Source organism: Melospiza georgiana, chromosome 21 (assembly GCF_028018845.1).
Source record: "Melospiza georgiana isolate bMelGeo1 chromosome 21, bMelGeo1.pri, whole genome shotgun sequence".
NCBI lineage: Eukaryota > Metazoa > Chordata > Aves > Passeriformes > Passerellidae > Melospiza > Melospiza georgiana.
Window position 1 is genome coordinate 4,604,389 of NC_080450.1, and position 17,432 is coordinate 4,621,820.

Below are 17,432 nucleotides of genomic sequence, written 5' to 3' on the forward strand. Positions count from 1 at the left end.
CTTACTCCTAAATAAAGCATCACCAACCTTACTCCTAAAATAAAGCATCAGTTATCTACTGACCATCACCACAGTTTAGTAGTATCATTACACTTATCTGCCATGCCTGAAAGTTCCATTTGCTCTGTCGTGTGGAAAAATGGGAACTTCTATTAAAAGCCATCTTCACTTTTCTCAAAACATGCTTTATTCTTTTCTTGTAGTAGAAACACTTGCATTTATAGATTTAATTCACATTTTGTCATGTAAGTGCCAAGTTACAACCTTACTCCTAAAATAAAGCATCACCACTTGAGTAGGCAGCCTGTCTTTACCCTTCAAGAAGGCCAAACTCTTGACAAAGGGTCATTAATGGTAACACACGCACTCGTGAGGGAGCAAAGCGAGATGAGGAGAATGTGGAGGTGAAAAGGCAGCTGAGGAGGGAGCTGGGAGAGGGCAGAGGCAGGTGTTACCATGGAGGCCTTGCGGAGGCTGAGGCGGTCGCAGCGGGATCGGAAGTAGGCCTCGTCGAAGGACGTGTGGCTGCCCTTCAGCTTCTCCGACAGGTTCCGGTAGAGCCGCTTGGCCGCGCTGGGCGACGAGGGCATGCTGTGCTTTTTGCTCTGCAGCAGGCTCAAGTTGTGCATTTGCTGGGTCATTCTCAGCCAGGGTTTTCTAGGGGGAAAGCAGCGGCTGTTTAGTGAGGTTTCGCTGGACCAACGTCGTTGATCAGAAGTGTGTTACTGCAACACACAGTGCAAGGCTGCTGGGCCTAAAATCACCTTCACACACAGCTTCTGCACATGTTTGGGGCTTTTTCAATGGCAAATCGCTCTTTATGGAATTACACCTATGGATATCTATGGAGACAGACAATTAATGATGGAAAAAGAAAACAGATCACCCCAGAATTATTTGCTAATTCATATAGGGAGAAGGAGTTTCAATTAATGAGGGAAACAATGTTTTTGCAGAGTGAGTTCTGGGAATACAGGTGTCAGAAAAAAGTGACACCCAAAAGTAAATGTTGCTATAGACAATTTCATAATGAGTGGCTTTTTCCTCATGTAGTGAGCAGGCACTGGTTGTGTCTACTTGTTGTTTTACTTTATCCTGCTCTGTGTTTGCCCTGTCCATTTAGAGTAGAGCCTTCTCTTCTCCAGCCTTCACTAATGCAGGAAGTGTATTTGTCTCCGTCTTCTTCAACTCAGTTGCCCAGATATTTTTCACAGAATCTCTTGAAAGTCATCAAGTTCAAGCTTTTCTTGAGAAGGGAGAAATTGTTTCCAGAATGTCAAATTTCTACAGAGAACAGCTTGACAGCTGCATTTTCTTTTATGAGAAAATACTAACCTGAGCAAGTAAAGGAGAAGCACCTGTCAGTTCTTGGACAGTTTTCCAGGAAATGAGAGTCTTTGGGAGAGGTGCTCTAGTGACACCTGTCCCAATACACATTCAAAACCCAGACAGTTGGCAGGGCTGTTTTCTCTGTTTCAATGTCTACACTGTAAAAAGAAACTGGAGTCTCTGTTACAGCATTCTAGAATGCTGGTGTAAGCTTTGAACCAAAGCAAACTTAGGCATCACTGAGGTGCTAATCTGTGTCACCAAGCCAGAAAAGGTTCAGAGCAGTTAACTACCAAGCCTGTTTCCCATGGCATGGGTTACTGTTCTTATGGACTGTGGCTAAACATAATTTGACTCCAGATATTACCATTCCTTGGGGTAGCTGGAGTCCTTCTCACCTTGATCTGGTGAATGAACCAGGATCTATCCATTCAGAAGGAAACAACAGTGTCTTAGTAACCACCTAAACAACTTCTGAGGACAGTAACCACAGTGTGCCCTTGCCACATGTGGAAACTTTGTCAGTAAAAACCCAGAGCAGATCCATGGTCTGACACTGATGGAAGAAGAGAACAGAATCTTTTATAATCTCATCAATGTTTCTGTGAAGTCAAGAGCGGGTGAATCTATAGAAAAGCTAAGTAAACATCCTTGAAATAGCAGCTAACAATAAAACAGATGGCATCCTTGCTATCCACACAGAACTGGTGAATCACAAATGACTTGAAACATAGATGTGTTCCCTGTATAGTCACCATCAATATCCCAAAGAAGTGCAGGGGATAACTGTGGAACAATAAAGCAATAGCTGGAATGACATGATGTGAACAAGCTGCATTTTTTCATCAGTGTACTGAAACACGAGTACACTGAAAAACTACAAAATGCTACTGCAGATTATTGTACTTAGCATCCTTGCTAGTACATACAAGGTATGAAATGAAAAAAAAAAAAAGGCAAGCTGAATATTCTGTAAAACTTTCTGGAAGTGGTATCTTATTAGGCTGGAAATGACTCACAGTAGAGCAATAGGAATGAGATTGGGCAGAATTGTGGGTGAAAAGCGTAATAAGAAATAAGGAAAAGACACAGCTTGATCCACATGATTCTGTGATGGAAAGCACAGGGGTTTTTTGGTGCTGTTATTTTTTTACAGAAATCAACGATTTCATGAGAGTATTTTTAGGCTCCTTTAAAAAGTCACTAATTTTATTTCTTTTACAACCATATCCTTGCCTCAACAATCCAGTGAGGATGTGAAATGTGCATTGTCTTGATTGAAACAACAAACACCCCAGTTGAAATGCACTTAGCCCGAGGTTGTGTCATTGTCAGAACTAATTTTTGCAGCACCTGGAAGACTAATAATTTAGAAAAAGAAGATGTGCAGAACAGCCCCATTTGAGATTTTTACATCCAGAAGCCTCTGCACAAATCTGACATGGGTCAGGATGACATAAGGACCTCTCCATATGGTTTGGAGTAGCCCTGTGTGATCTAATTTGCACCCCCACAGCAAGGTGAGCACTGCAACAGGCAGCACAGCACCAGGTTTTACTGGGAAAGGCAGGACTAGAAAAAATAACAACAGCAGCTCCCCTTATAACCAGACATAATTAACAGCAGTTTTCATTTCCAAGAATTACAGAGCATAAAAGTCTTGCAGCAGATCTCTGGGGAAACAGTTACTGCCCTGCCCTGGAAATACCCATCAAACCAGTGTGACTGTCACTGTGCTATAGCTAGGAACCAAACCAGGGACCAAGGTCTCCCTGGTCATATTTCATATTTCATTCTGCACATCCTGCAGTTTCATCTTTGTGATCAGATTTCTACTTGCACCTAAGCACTGAACCATTTTATTCCCCATCACCAGGGTCCTTTAATAGTCAAATTCAAATTCAAATGAATATAAAATATTTACCTTTACAAAAGATTTGTGGGATTTTTTCCTTTTTAATTGTCTGATACTGACCTATAATTCATGTCCCTCAAAAACATGTTGCAGAGAAAGAAATAGAAATACCTAAATTATAGATCACTGTTGTATGTGGCACATACATGCTACACTCTAAAGACAGGTGCATTGGTAGGGCACAGCATAGCTGTAAAAGCATTCTCTTAGGATTTTAGGAAAACACAACAGCTGAGAAACCCCTTAGCACTGTATGTTTATGAATCAAACATACTTGAAACTAGTAATTAGGAATATGTGCATTAAAGAGTTAAATTTGACTTACCAGCTTAGGCTATCCAAGGCAAAAGGTGAACAAGTTGCTGTTAATTGTCCCCACTCTTCCTTCAATGAATCACATTAGCTCTGCTGTCTCTGCTGGCTCAGCCTCTGGGCAGAATGAGTAAATCTCTTCCTTACACTGCATGAATGATCAGATATGAAAAAGCCTGTTACTAGTGATTACTGAAGTCCAAGATTGCTGCTAAAATCTCAGAGCAGAACAGTATTTAAAGCAAGAAGTGTTGTATCACAGGTAGAATGTTTGGTGCCTAAACTCTGTCCCAGTTACCTGTGCGGCTGTAGGAATGACCAATATGTGAAGCCTCCATGTGAGAGATGCCATGACTCCTGTGTGCTTTTAGCTTGTTGTAGCCTTTAAAACTGATCAGCAGCACAGTGTGCAAGTAGAAAAAATAATTACTGCCAGAGTAAACAAAACTGTGATTGTAATTAATTTGGCATGAAGTACGAGCAAAAAATCATTAATGCAGCCATCCTCAAGCAGCTGGTTTTATGCTAGAACAGTGAGAGGAAGGGGTAAAAATCACAGTGCAGTAGTGTTTGTTGCATGTGATGTATTGTTTCTTCTTTCTCCAAGCAAGCTACCACTCCAGCTGTCTGCAATCATAGCAACAAAAGCAGCAGGCATAGCCATAGCTGTGGGACATCTGCAACATCATTGGAAAGCTCCCAGCCTGAACAGGTTACGCCTCAAAAAGATTATTAAATGGATAACAAAAGCACACTCTACGGATGCTAAAGCAGATCCTGTAGTGTCTGCATTAGGAGCTTCCAAAATAGGAAAATAGTGATATTTCAAAATCTCATTTTTTTACTGTAGGGCAAAAAAATTGCAAATGCTGGAACCCACAGAAACCCACAAAAAATCACAAAGTCAAATGTGGAATATTTCAAATACCCATATACAGAATTCTAAAAACAGTGAAGGTGACAATCAAAGATAAACAACAACCTAAGAAATTGTTATCCTTCTAGACAGTCCACTGGGTTAAATTCATGCAATCAGAAAACTCCAGTGCAACATCAGATAATAGAAAAGAACCAAAACACAGCAATTCCTGGTCCTAGCCAGTGACCATTAATATCTACAGAAAAGTATTTTGGATTATTTTTAAGGATATACCAGAGCTACTCTTAAAATCTGTGGAGTTTTCTTCCCTGGTTTTATGCAGACATGATTTTGGAAAATGTTGGAAACCTCCCAAAATCTGTTGATCAGCCTGATTCTCCCACAGTTCAGACCTCAGCTGAGGTGCTGTGCCTCATACCCAAGGGCATCCTTTTGCCCAAGTAGCTGAAGCTCAAATGTAGTCCTGGGCCTGATGTTTGTATGCCATGGAGCTGGAAGCTAAGCTGTATCTTTTAAACCAATCTGGATAAGGATCAAACCATTCTTTGGGGGTTTTCTATCAACACACATGCCTGTATGTACATGTGTAAACATACACACAGACATGGGCATATGAGAATATCAAATGCAAATAATGAGAATATCAAGTGCATATAGTTATGGGGCATAATGAGAATATCAAATACAAATAGTTACTTGCTTTGCTGCAGCAGAGAATTGCAAAGTGCTATTACAATATTCTATGCACAGCATTCCTTCTCCTGTACCTTGAAAATCACAGGCCCTCCATTTACAGGATTCCCTCTTTTGTTCTGCTCCTTCCAAGGATCATTAGTCAGAGAGCTGACTGAGGTCACTTCTCCTTGCCAACAGGAGGGAATTGGAAATCTTTCAAAAACCACCAAATACCTCTCTAACACTGAGATACTATCTGGAAAAAAACATGCTGAAAATCTGAAACGTCTAAATCAGTTAAAAATAAATGTAAGCCTAGGAACTCCATTTTCAGTGCTGTGCTAAATAGGGATGATTCTTCTAAGGCAAAGTCTCCAAATAAGTTTTTTTTTGCCTATATAGACCTCACCTATGGAACTCACTTGTAAAGGAATTCTCCATTTCCAGCTGTGTTGAGGGGAAAAGCATAGAGTGAATTTCTAGAAATCAGTCTATTCTTAAACATTTCCAGCACCATTTCATTGTGGTTCAATAATTCTATCTTCTGCTTTCTCCCTTCAGCATGGTGGAAAGCAGCCCTTTTTCATTGCCATTTTGATTTTTTAAATGCTTAGTCCTTTTTCTACCCAAACAGTATTTAGCAGAGTAGTAAAAGTCAAGATGTTTTCTTGCCCAAGCCTAGTTCTTGTGAAATACAATTAGGTTTTTTGGCACAAGTTAATATATTTATAATCTTCTTGACCTATGAATATAAATTCATAATTAGCCTGTTCAAAATCCAGAAGAAACAAAGCAATTCCCGGTAATGTAAAAGAAGTAATCATACATTTAGCAAATGATAAAAATGCAATTATTAAACATTATTATTGAATGTTTGTAAATAACTGAGAGACACCTATATCTAGTTCTAGAAATGAAGAAGGCTAAAAGACCTACAGAAGAAATAGACCCTGGGTTTATGATGAAGCACGTGGAAGAAGATCCTTTAGTCTGATCTCCTGCAGAAACCTGCCCATCCTCAGCCTGTGATGCTTCCATCAGAGGACAGAGAAGCCATCCAGTTCTCCTTGCCCTTGCATTCTCTCTCCAGAGCTGCACAGAGCATTTTGCTGGCTGCACTCACACTGCTGCCTTAACCTCCTGCCACAGGTTTTCCTTCCACGACTGGTGAGTCAGAAGTTTCCTGCCTGTGGCACACAAGGAGAGCTGATCCCACAAGCTGCTCTTGCTCTTGCTGCTGCTAAAGCTGCATGTTTTTGTGAAGATGTACATTTAGTGGCACATTTTGTTTAAGGAGGCTGCCCAAGTTGGCTGAGTCAGTGCCACAGTCCCCCAGACCTCACCCTGTGCTGTTCTCAGCTTTACACACCGCAGGCTTTTTAGCGTCGTGTTGGCCATTAACTCCACGTAGCAAATTCTGCTCGTTCCTCCCCGACCTTGGGAGGTTTTTGGGATGAGGAGCTCCGTGCTTGGGCCGGGGTTTCGCTCCTCCTTCCATCGATAGGTGGCAGCGTCCACCCAGCTCTCCCCAGCCCGGGAGAGGTCCCGGAGCGGCGGCCACGCCGGGATCCCTGTCCCGGGACACGGTGCCCAGCAGGGCATCCCCATCTCCAACAGAGTATCCTCCATCCCCAGCAGGGCACCCCCATCCCCAGCAGGGCACCCCATCTCCAACAGGGTATCCCCCATCCCCAGCAGGGCATCCCCATGTCCAACAGAGTATCCCCAGCAGGGCATCCCCCCATGTCCAGCAGGGCATCCCCCCATCTCCAGAGGGCATCCCCCCATGTCCAGCAGGGCATCCCCCCATCTCCAGAGGGCATCCCCAGCAGGGCATCTCCGTCTCCAACAGGGCACCCCCATCCCCAGCAGGGCATCCCCCCATCCCCAGCAGGGTACCCCAGCAGGGCACCCCCATCCCCAGCAGGGCATCCCCCCCATCCCCAGCAGGGCATCCCCCCATCCCCAGCAGGGCATCCCCCATCCCCGGACTCCAGCCTGTCCCTGCTTTACATCGCCTGCAGTGGCTGTGAAAAACATTTGGTTTTTCCCCACTAGAAACTGGGTGGGAATGTTGGAGTGGAGAAAAGGACATGGAGCCTGGCTTTACTTGCAGCGATGGCAAAGCTGTTCCATCATAAGAGACAAAGCTGCCTTTTAGGTTGTTCACGGTCCCACAAAAGGAACAAATATTGCTCAAATATCAGATCTCCATCCACTACCACAGCAGTGGAGCCAGGCAGATTGGATACCTGGGACTGGGATCTCCACCCCCTCCCAAAGAAACAAGACAAAGTGGCTAACTGACACCTGTAGGCACTCTCATTTTAAAATTCCATTACTTGAAAGCTAGTTAAAGTGACTCTTCTTCCTGAAACAAGATAATGGGGTAGTTTTTTTCATACAGTCAAAAATATTCAGTGGGAAAGGTAAAATAAAAAGCAAACAAACCCCCAAACACATAAAAGTTTATGTTTCTTTGTCCCACACTCATTCTTTCTTGCACATTTTTATACATAAAACATACTGGAGTAAATTCCAACTCTGGTTTTGGCAATTCCTGCCTCTCTGGCTCCTTGTTTACCTATCATCTTTCACACATACCCCTTTGCCAATTTGTTTATTCTCTGTCCTGTTCCCTGGTTTCTTGGGTTTCTTCAAGGACATTGATTGGAGTCTTGCTGTTTCACTAGTTACTTTAGCCAGTGTTCTTGATCCAAATCCATAGCAAATAACCTATTATCCACAAAGACACAGAAGTATTCAGTATGCTTATGAAAAAGCCAAATATTTCCCAGTTGATCAGTCACAGACATGATCAAACTTGAAAAATTCTGAAATTGTGAGTAAAGAAAAAATAATTGTGTTTGGACTAAGCTTAGAAATAATTTCCCCCAGTATTCTGAAATGTGTGAGGCAATGTGATGTCAGTGACGAGTGGAACTGGGCTTGGCAGCCCTGGCTCCTCCAGGTTTCCTCTGGAGCCACAGCTCCCAGCCCAGGGTCCTGTCAGCCCCACCTGAACCCAACACATCCAGGCTCTGCAGAGCTGGACTTGGCAGATGCACCCGTGCCTGGGGCTTGCAGATTCCCAGAGGAAAGATGCAGATGGGAGGAATTCTCAGCTTGGTGGCAGCTGCGGACTTGCTGCTTGTACTTCACACTACGGTTTTAAATGAACTAGCAGAAACTCAGAACTGTTTGGTCAGAATTCTTTAAAGATGGCATATTTTTCATACAGTCACAGTGGCTTGTTTTCCCCTGCTAGTCTTTTTACTTGGAAAATTCCTGAGAATAATAATTCCTGGCTGCAGTGGAATAGAATCAGGCCTGGGCTGTCAGAGCTACAAAACTACTGAGTCATTTGGGATCTTTTGGAGTGTAAGTTAAGGTAAACAGAAATAAAATAGTATAAGAAGTCCATCAGTGCCTCAAAGCCCTCCCTGTTTGAACCAAGGAATCAAAGGGCAACTGCTGTTACCTATCAGGAGGTGTGCACCAACCCTGATACATGGGAGTGCTGCTCTACTGCAAAACCAATGCAGAGCAGAGCTCTTTGCTGGTGATTCTTGCAATTATTCCCCAGATCAGGAAAACCCCCTCAATCTGTGCAAGCACATGCAGTTTCAGGAAGCCTATAAAAGTACATGAGACCATTGGACATGTCTGAAGACATTGCTGTCCCTCAGAAACAAATTACCCATCTGAACATCATGGAAATAATGAAGTTGTCAGCAACAACAGGCAGCTGTGATGTTTTGTCAGCCTCCTGTTGATTATGTTATCTAGTCAGACACTCCACATAGAGATAATTTATGCCATGTATTGTTCAGCCATGACTGCTCCCAGCTGCACTACATTTAATTCAAGTTACACCAGAACATTTTACAAACAGAAATTAACAAGCTTTTCATAGCTGGCAATTTCTAGATTAGGAAAGAATAAAGAAAAAAAGAGAATTTAGCAAAATTGAGCATGGAACAAAGCTGAACAGAGGCAGACACACAACATCCCAGAGAAGTATCTTCTTTTTTTAGACTGAAGGCATCTTTAGGCTTGTGACACAGTCTTTAAAAAGACCAAAAAGAACATACAAATATATAGATAGGTGTCATTGCAACTTTTATATGATTGTAGTAATTAGCAGTATACTTATTAATATAAAGCCCGTTTCTGAAGATTGATTAACTTTTCTTCAATACTTGTATAAGAGCATTCATTATAAAATACTACACAAGAGCCATTATTTTTCATACTGAATAAAGAAAGAACTTTGATAACAGAAGAACAGCTTCCTGCTGTTCTGTGAACCCCAAGCACTGTTTATTTCACTAAGCAGATATTCCTTAAAGAGCAACTTGTTTGCCCTGATTAAAGCAGAAGTCTATTTATGGCATTTAGTGACTTTAACATATTAAAATCAGACATTTAGAAAGAAACACATACACAAAACCAGCAGCAAACCTAACCACAAAAAAACCCAGAGTAAGGTACCATATCAGGAAAACTTTGCTACTGAGGACAAAGAGTAGGAAGAGGGGCTATTTTCAAAGGGTAACATTTACCTGGGGTGAATAATTTGTCCAGACCCTGATGGAGACAGATTGTTTAAGATAACGACAATTCAAACCAAGAGCCTATTTGTCTGCATTATCAGAGGAAGAACCACAAGGAGATCTGTCTCCCTGGATCAGTTTTTGTGAACAGCTCTGCAGGTTATCTTTGCAATAGGGAAGCATCCCCCTGCCTGCCTGTGAGAATCTTCCACAAGTGGAATTCATACTGCAGTCATTTGGTCTGATGTGGCTGTTCATTTACATTTGAGTTTAAATGAAAATAACTCTGAGGAATTCCAAACCAATGCATCACAGAAGCAGTGAAAAAACCCAAACAGAATGGAAAAGATTGCTGTGAAGTAATTATAGATTTGCCACTGCCATTCTTTTTCACAATGTTCAAATTTAAACATTCATTTTTTTCTGAGAAATTATAATAGCTTTGAATCACGAAGATCCAAGGTTTACTGCAGAGGCAATGCACATGGACATAACAGTTTTTGTTGAAACCTTTTTATACTTTAGAGAGACAAGGACATATGATTGTTTATCCTTTACAAGAGGTCTGGGGCACAGCAAAATCAGTGGCAAAATTCAAAAGATGGAATTGTTCTTACCTCAAGTGCAACATTTCAATAAAAGTGAAATTAAAAGGTAAGAAGTGCAATCAAGTCTTGTCTGTTTGGAATATAGCAGGTCTATATACTGCTTTAACAAAAACACTTCTTTTTGTACTGTAGTGAAGGCTTTCAAAAACTGTAGCAGTGAGAACAGCAGCTCATGAAAACATCTCGCCATCACTTTTCTTTATCTCTGAACCTGATGAATCTGTTCCCTCTCAATTAACCATTCCAGCTTCTCACTGAGCAATAAACATCAGTGCTTGGCCTTGCCACAAGTCCCATCTCCATCTCACAAACAAGACAGAATACAAAGTGATAATTGCTCTCTAATGACCACACACTTTTTGGATGAATTTAGTGCACAGCCCCTCTTCCCATTTCTCTCTTTATTACATTGAATTAATGCATCAACCAAATCCAAAGGTGAGAAATTAATCTGAAATAAACTCCTGCTTTTCATGGCTGAAATGTTTATTCATGCTGCTTCATTGCAGCATGACTTCCTCTGTTTTCCAGCAGGTCAAAGAGAATCTGATTCAGAGTATAAAATTGTGGGCTTTATCTCCACATTCAAACTCTGACTTAGCAAAGTCCTTGAAAAACATCTATCAGGCCAATTCTTCAAGGAGGGCTTGTGGTATAGGCCAAGTCCTGACGTGCTGGCAAAAGTCTATATGAACTTCCATGCTGTTCATAGACCCTCTGGGATGTGTTTTACTCCTTCTCACTCACCCTCAAATCAGAGAGAACACTGCTGGTTAAGCTCAGGGCAGGAGGTGCTTCGAGCACACAGCAGGGCTCTGGCAATGCCCAGAGTCACCGTGGGTGGGACAGCTCAGGGCCACAGCTGGCTCAGTCTCAGCACCTTCTGTTCTTCAAATCATGGTAAAGCACTTGTTAGTCCTAGAACAGACACATTGGCTGGGAAAACCTTTGAGATATCAGGCTCACCCTGCCCTAAGGGTTTCCTGTATCAAAAATGTTTGGTTATCATGTGCTCACTTATGTTTCAGTTACATGCAGAAAATTGAAAATATTAAAAAGTTCAAAAACTATAAAACCCCAACTCCCCAACAGCTTATTATAAATAACTACTTCCTATATTTTATAAATGAGGTACTTCAAAAGTGTTTGTACATCACCATCCAGTTATTACATTCATTAGGGCTGTCGCAGGAGACAGATGGGGAATATAATTTGCTGCTGTGTTAAAAGATTGAATATGGATTTGGAAACGAGGACTCCTGGTCCAATGAAACAACACTCTCTGCAGCCAGAAGTGCTGATCTGATTTCATCTGAATTGTGTTAATAAATATTTGCAAAACCAGGCAGCTTAGGTGGCTTATTTAAGAAAACACTTGCTTTTCACCTTTAGTAATTAATTTCCTTCAGGGTCAGCATTTGGTGGTCTTACAGCTATTGCCCAAACTTCTACACACTTTGGGATGATTAATGATCTCTGTTCTGGAAAATTATGAGGTGCTATAAGGAAAAATTAACTGAATTCACACAATGTGCAACCTCTCACTGGGTACCTTTTCTCTGCATTGTTTTTCTAAGGGGCATGGTCTGTGTGAATGTGTGTCATTGAAAACTGGTAATGAGCTCCCCACAAACCTGCCCTGAATGCTCACACGGTAATGCAGCCAGTCTCAGCTACAGGCAACACTGAGCCCAAGTGAAATCTTACAGATATTCAGTGCTGGCAAGGGAATTACCCTGCAGGTAGCCCTGATCAGTGTTACACCTGAGCCTTGGGACAGAAAGAAATGCTCAGGGTTTTACTTCAGATGCTCTTCGTGGTTACAGCTTCAACCTTCCTCACACACACACAAAGCACAAACACAGAAATATCCACATTTATCACGCCAATTTTGATGCGTGTTTTGCGACATTTTTAAAATTAGTAAATAATATGATTTACATCATATTTTGCAGCATTTCATTCAATGCAGGTCTTTTGAATGATTGCAATTGAGAATATATCTTGCATCCCTGCAGATACCGTTCTGGGAGAATTCATTCTGGGCCTCTATCTACTTTTCCAAACAAGCACACCTGCAAAAAACTTCCATGCAACATCCAGTGTTGCTACTCAGATGGAAATAAAGGCATGGATTTGCAATGAGGTGAATAACAATTTAATATATTCAATCCTGTAACAGAAAATCTTGTGCTCTAGCAGTTTGGAAGCACCTGATCTGTTCTCTTGCCTGTACTGTCTAATAAAACTGTGTAGTTTGGTTTTAATTAGGGGACACAATTATTAAGAATTTGAAAATTAGCCACTATCAGTATGCAGGGTGAATTTGTTGTCTGGCTTTGTCTTTTATCTAAATTGGATTAAAACCAGAAGGTTGATTTGGTTATTCCAGCTCTGCTTGGAAGAAGCAGAGTTCAACTTGAATCACTGGGTTTGCTCTAAGAATTGCTGGTGCAGATGGCTTTGTTGTCTGATGTTCAGGGCAAATAAGGTGACTTTTCTTAAGAGAAATATTGAACTACAGAGAAGGAGGAAAAAAGCCAAGCTGGTATGAACAACTTTGAATCATAGATGAAGAGGAGTCACGAAAAAAATATAAAAAAATCCATTTAAAATTTTTAGCAAAGAAGCTTTCAATGACAGAGTAATTTATTTTACAATATTCTACCAGAAGACTGAGAAACATTTTCTCACTGACTTCTGTGAGATGGGTGCTTTGTACTGGAATTACTGCTCAAAGTTTCATGGATTGCAAATAGATGGAACAGGAAAATGAAAGCAGGGAGAGTGAAGGGACAGTTTATCTAAATGGTTACTCAGTGGACCTGTGAGAGAGCTGGAACTGGACATTTATATTGTTCCAGTGCCCATTTATCCTTCCTCATATGGCTTAATAGAAATGTTGGAATTCTGTCTAATTTTGGCTTATTTCACTTTTATTTTACACCCGCCTCCCTTCAAGAAGTTACCATGGAACTGAATTTTCAAATTACTGACATGCCACATTGGTACTTGTGTTTGAAAAGCCCACAGATTAGATTACATGAAGTTACAACAGAATAAATCTGATGGCTAATGGATGATTCCATCATTTTCCTTTAAATTAGTCTATATTAAAAACCAGCTTAACACTAAGAAATGAACTTGCACTTCAGCAAAAGCTAGAGTATTAATATTTTGATATAGTAGGAAAGTTTGATTATTGAGGCCATTATTATGCCACAGTCTCACAGTTTAAATACAACTGTGAGACTGTGATATCATATTCTCACAACGTAGTTCTTTGGATTTTCTGAAGAACACCCAGACACTCAAAAAAAATTTGTTCCAAGAGGTGCAGTAGTTAAAAAATGATTTTTTAGAAGGGTGAGAAATCCCAGCCTAACTACCAGCCTCTCCTGAAAATAGGCAATCTAAAAATGGAATACTCTGATATATCAGCACACATGCTGTGCTGGGAGAATACGACTTTGTGAGACACACAAAAAGACAAGTGAAGCAGTTGTGGCTTTTAACACTCAAAGAAGCACAGATTCAAGCTTAATAGTACCAGTCCACCACCACAAAGATAGCATAGAATCCCCTTTACTTATACCAGAATTTAGCTTTTAAATATAAGTAGTAGAAAAACCTGATTAAAAGAATTACAAATAATTTTAATATGAGTTTAAGGAAATAGTTATACACCATTGAAACCAGAAATTTTGGTCAGTTTTTCCCACAAACCCATCTATGAACCATTGAAGGGCATTTTAATAAGCAGCATTTTGTTCAGTAGGCTTTTGAAAATAATATGGAGAATACAACTGCTGTTTTCAGCCAGAATCATTCATAGAGCCCTCATGAAAAATAAGGAGTTCGGGCTTAAAAGTGAAATGAATCTTCTCTAATTTTATGTGAAATTCCACAGCGCCATGTAATATGATCTTCATTCCATAATGGGGGCTCCTATTTAGTTAGCAAAAAATAACAACCTCTCTAAATTACTGCCTTTTGCATATCTCCCACAGATCTGATGGCTCAGATCGTGGGTTTGGATAGGGACAGCCTCCCAGTGGGTTACAGATATGAAACCTCACTGCACATGAGAAATACTTACTTTCATCTCCTTCTTCAAGCCTAGATTCAGCTATTCACAACAGAAAATCACAGCACAAACACCAGCCCTACAAACCTTGGCAGCACTGAGCTGCCGCTGTTCTGTGTTGCCCATCAGCTGTCAAGATGGAAAAGAAAACTCTTTCTACATTCAGAGAGTATTTCCAAATGTGCACATGGTGCTCACAGGAGATGACAGTGCAAGAATTGAATGTCACTCGCATACCAGAAATACTTCTGAGGTGGGAAATAAAGGAGTGATCACAAGAAAATCCAATGGGATTGCGGTGGCAAGCTTTGAATTTGCAGTGAAAGCTGTCTGCATGCAAGATATGTTTTGTCCAGTGCATGCTGCAAAGCACAGTCAGTTCCTTTTAATTTCCTTCATCTACCTGTGTACACAAGGCAGCATCTGAACTGTATTTCCAAGCAAACAATTATATAAAACTTGTCTTCTCAGAAAAGTTTTCCTTTCCTTGAAAAGCAATCAGGAAAGTAAGGAATTACTGTACTGAAAATTAATACATCCATATGTGTCTATCTTTAAAAAAAGTGACAGAATACATTAAAAAGTGAAATATTAGATACCCCAAATCAGTTTTCAGACATTATTAGAGAGCAATTCCTGAAGGATAACTACCAGGTAAAAAATTTGCTGTAAATAGCACTTTTGAGAAAACTGCTTGCAGTTGATTTCCAAATAAAAAAGGTACAATTCACTGTAGCATTTGCTTCAAAATATACAACCAACTAATTATGAAGTAGTCTCTTTCAACATGAAATAATTAATACAGCCAATTAGCATACACAGATGGGTGAGAAAATTAAGCTTATGAGTGAAGTAGGAAAGGAATGGAAATCTGAAAGTAATTACAATGGATTTTCCCCCATTTTCTCTCTATAGAGAGTATGTTATATTAGTTTAATATAAACTCATTTTCACCTCTGTCTCTGACAAAACAAGCAGGAAACTGTTACACAATATCACCTTCTTGAAATACCGCCAGATTTTACACTTTTTTTTAAAATCCAGGAACAAATGGATAAGGAAATAAAAAAACCCAAATTGTGTTTCTTTACAATTGATGAGTCATGATTAAAAAAGGTCAGAAAATGACATTTGCATTATCTATCTTGTCCTGAAAATAGCACTGTTCAGCAGAGCTGGCTGCCCCCCAGAAAAACACTGCACTGTCAATTTGCAAACAGGTAAAAGCAAAACAGTTTAGTGATAACTTATACCTAGAAATTTATTGCAATGATCAAAATTGCTTTCTTGCATTTGGAATTTAAAATAAAGCATTTTTTTAAATTATAGGGAAAAATTTAAAAGTCTTCTTTCACACTACCATTGACCATAAAGGTAGGAATTTGGGGGATTTGTGAAATAGTAGAATGATAGCTTGGATCAAGCTTCAAAGTGTTGGTTAATATCTCATTAACTTTGCTAGTGAAGGAATCAACCCTTTCTGATTGATGTCTTAATTATGTCCTAATCAAACCATGACACAGTAATTTCATAAGCACTGGTACATTTCCTTCCCTCACAGCAGCAGAGAAAAACTTTTTTCTTACATATATTCCCTACTCTGTAAATTAAAAGGGAAAAGACATTTGCTTGATAAATGTAGACACATTCATGATAAAATATATAAAATTATCAGCAGAAAGATGTCCCACATAAATGGTGTCCTCAAATAACCTTTGGTGGAGCTTGAATAACCGTGTGACATACAACTGCTTCAAAAATGAGGCAACTGAACATATTTTTGAGTCAATTTACATGAAACAGTTTTAATGCAATTCCAAGCAAGTCTGCTAGATTATTAAACAGTAACTTTAATAGTTAACAGACACTCTAAGTTTCTAATGTAGCTGAAATAACTTCCATCCAAGGAAAAAAAAATTAATAGAATGAATCCTGCTTTAATCTACATTTTCAGGCTTTGATTAAAGTTGTGGTTTTAATATTTCTTTCAGCTGTCTTCAGCCTGCAACAGCAAAGAGACTTACAGGCCCAGTTCCACCAAATAGTGTGAGGCTTTGCACACATTAAGGCTCATGATTTCTAAATTATATTAAAGCACCTACACAGCCATTAAACCTCACGTTCCTTCCCCAGAGCTACTGCAGCAGTGACTGTAGGAAGAAACTGTTCTTTGATGACCTCCCTTGTGAATGAATAATTTTAGATTTTCCTTTATGATTACTCTTGTTTTGCCCACCCACTTACAACATCAGCTATAATAAGGCTATTTATGGTAACTACTACAGGATAAATTAAACCCACATTTGTGATTCGCATACACAAACCCAGTGCTGCACTTAACAGAGCACAAACCTTTGTGCCTCAGGAGGGCACTGACTGATGTGTGACTGAGAAGTGCAGTTCTGCCATTTTAATGTGTGCCTCTTCAACCTTTTTTTGTGATTTTTGAGGCACACAGCACATGGATTAAAAAGCAGGAGCATCCACACAGCTGCTCTTTGGTATCAAGATCAATGAGCCTGTCAAAATAATCAAAGATGCCCCCTTGGTCATGGAAAAAATACCGAGATTTCCAAGCAGGGGTGTGACACCAGGAGTCACAGGGCTGTCCTGTACAACTCCAGCCACATTCATAGCAGCAGCTTTTCACTGCAGCTTTTCACTGAATTTCATACCAAAATACACCCCCATTTCTTCAGGCCTCAAGAAGGCAGCCACTTCATTCAACACTGCTGGTGGTACTGGATTTATAGGATGTGTTTTTAAAAATACTGGGAACAACTAGTTTGAGTTTACAGGTGGTACCTCAGTCCCTCCTCTCCACCCCAGCCTGCAGCCTGTGAGTTTCTAATTACTCCTTGATCTGCCTTTTTCACAGAAGAAATGTAAGTATGGATTGGAAAATTACAAAAGCAATATACAGTGGTCAAAGTTTCCAGTTCTCACATCCCTTAGTGAGAAATTCATCCCTAAGCCCAAGAAAATTACTCAAGTGTTGATATCATTGTGTTTTGATAAAAGCCTCAATTTTTATAAAGATCTTTCAGCGAAAACAGTACAGTGAGAATAC

At 40.2% G+C, this 17,432-nt stretch overlaps 1 protein-coding gene across 1 annotated transcript in view; it reads right to left on the minus strand.

The window, feature by feature from the left end:
• ANKFN1 (ankyrin repeat and fibronectin type III domain containing 1) overlaps positions 1-17,432 on the minus strand; it is a 105,526-nt gene that overhangs the window by 65,952 nt on the left and 22,142 nt on the right. Inside the window, exons 2-3 of the mRNA XM_058038956.1 lie at positions 3,570-3,704; positions 456-657 (exon numbers count right to left, since the gene is read on the minus strand). Of these exons, the coding sequence (XP_057894939.1) occupies positions 456-641 (186 nt within the window). The 5' untranslated portion in view covers positions 642-657; positions 3,570-3,704. The remainder of the gene's footprint in view (positions 1-455; positions 658-3,569; positions 3,705-17,432) is intronic.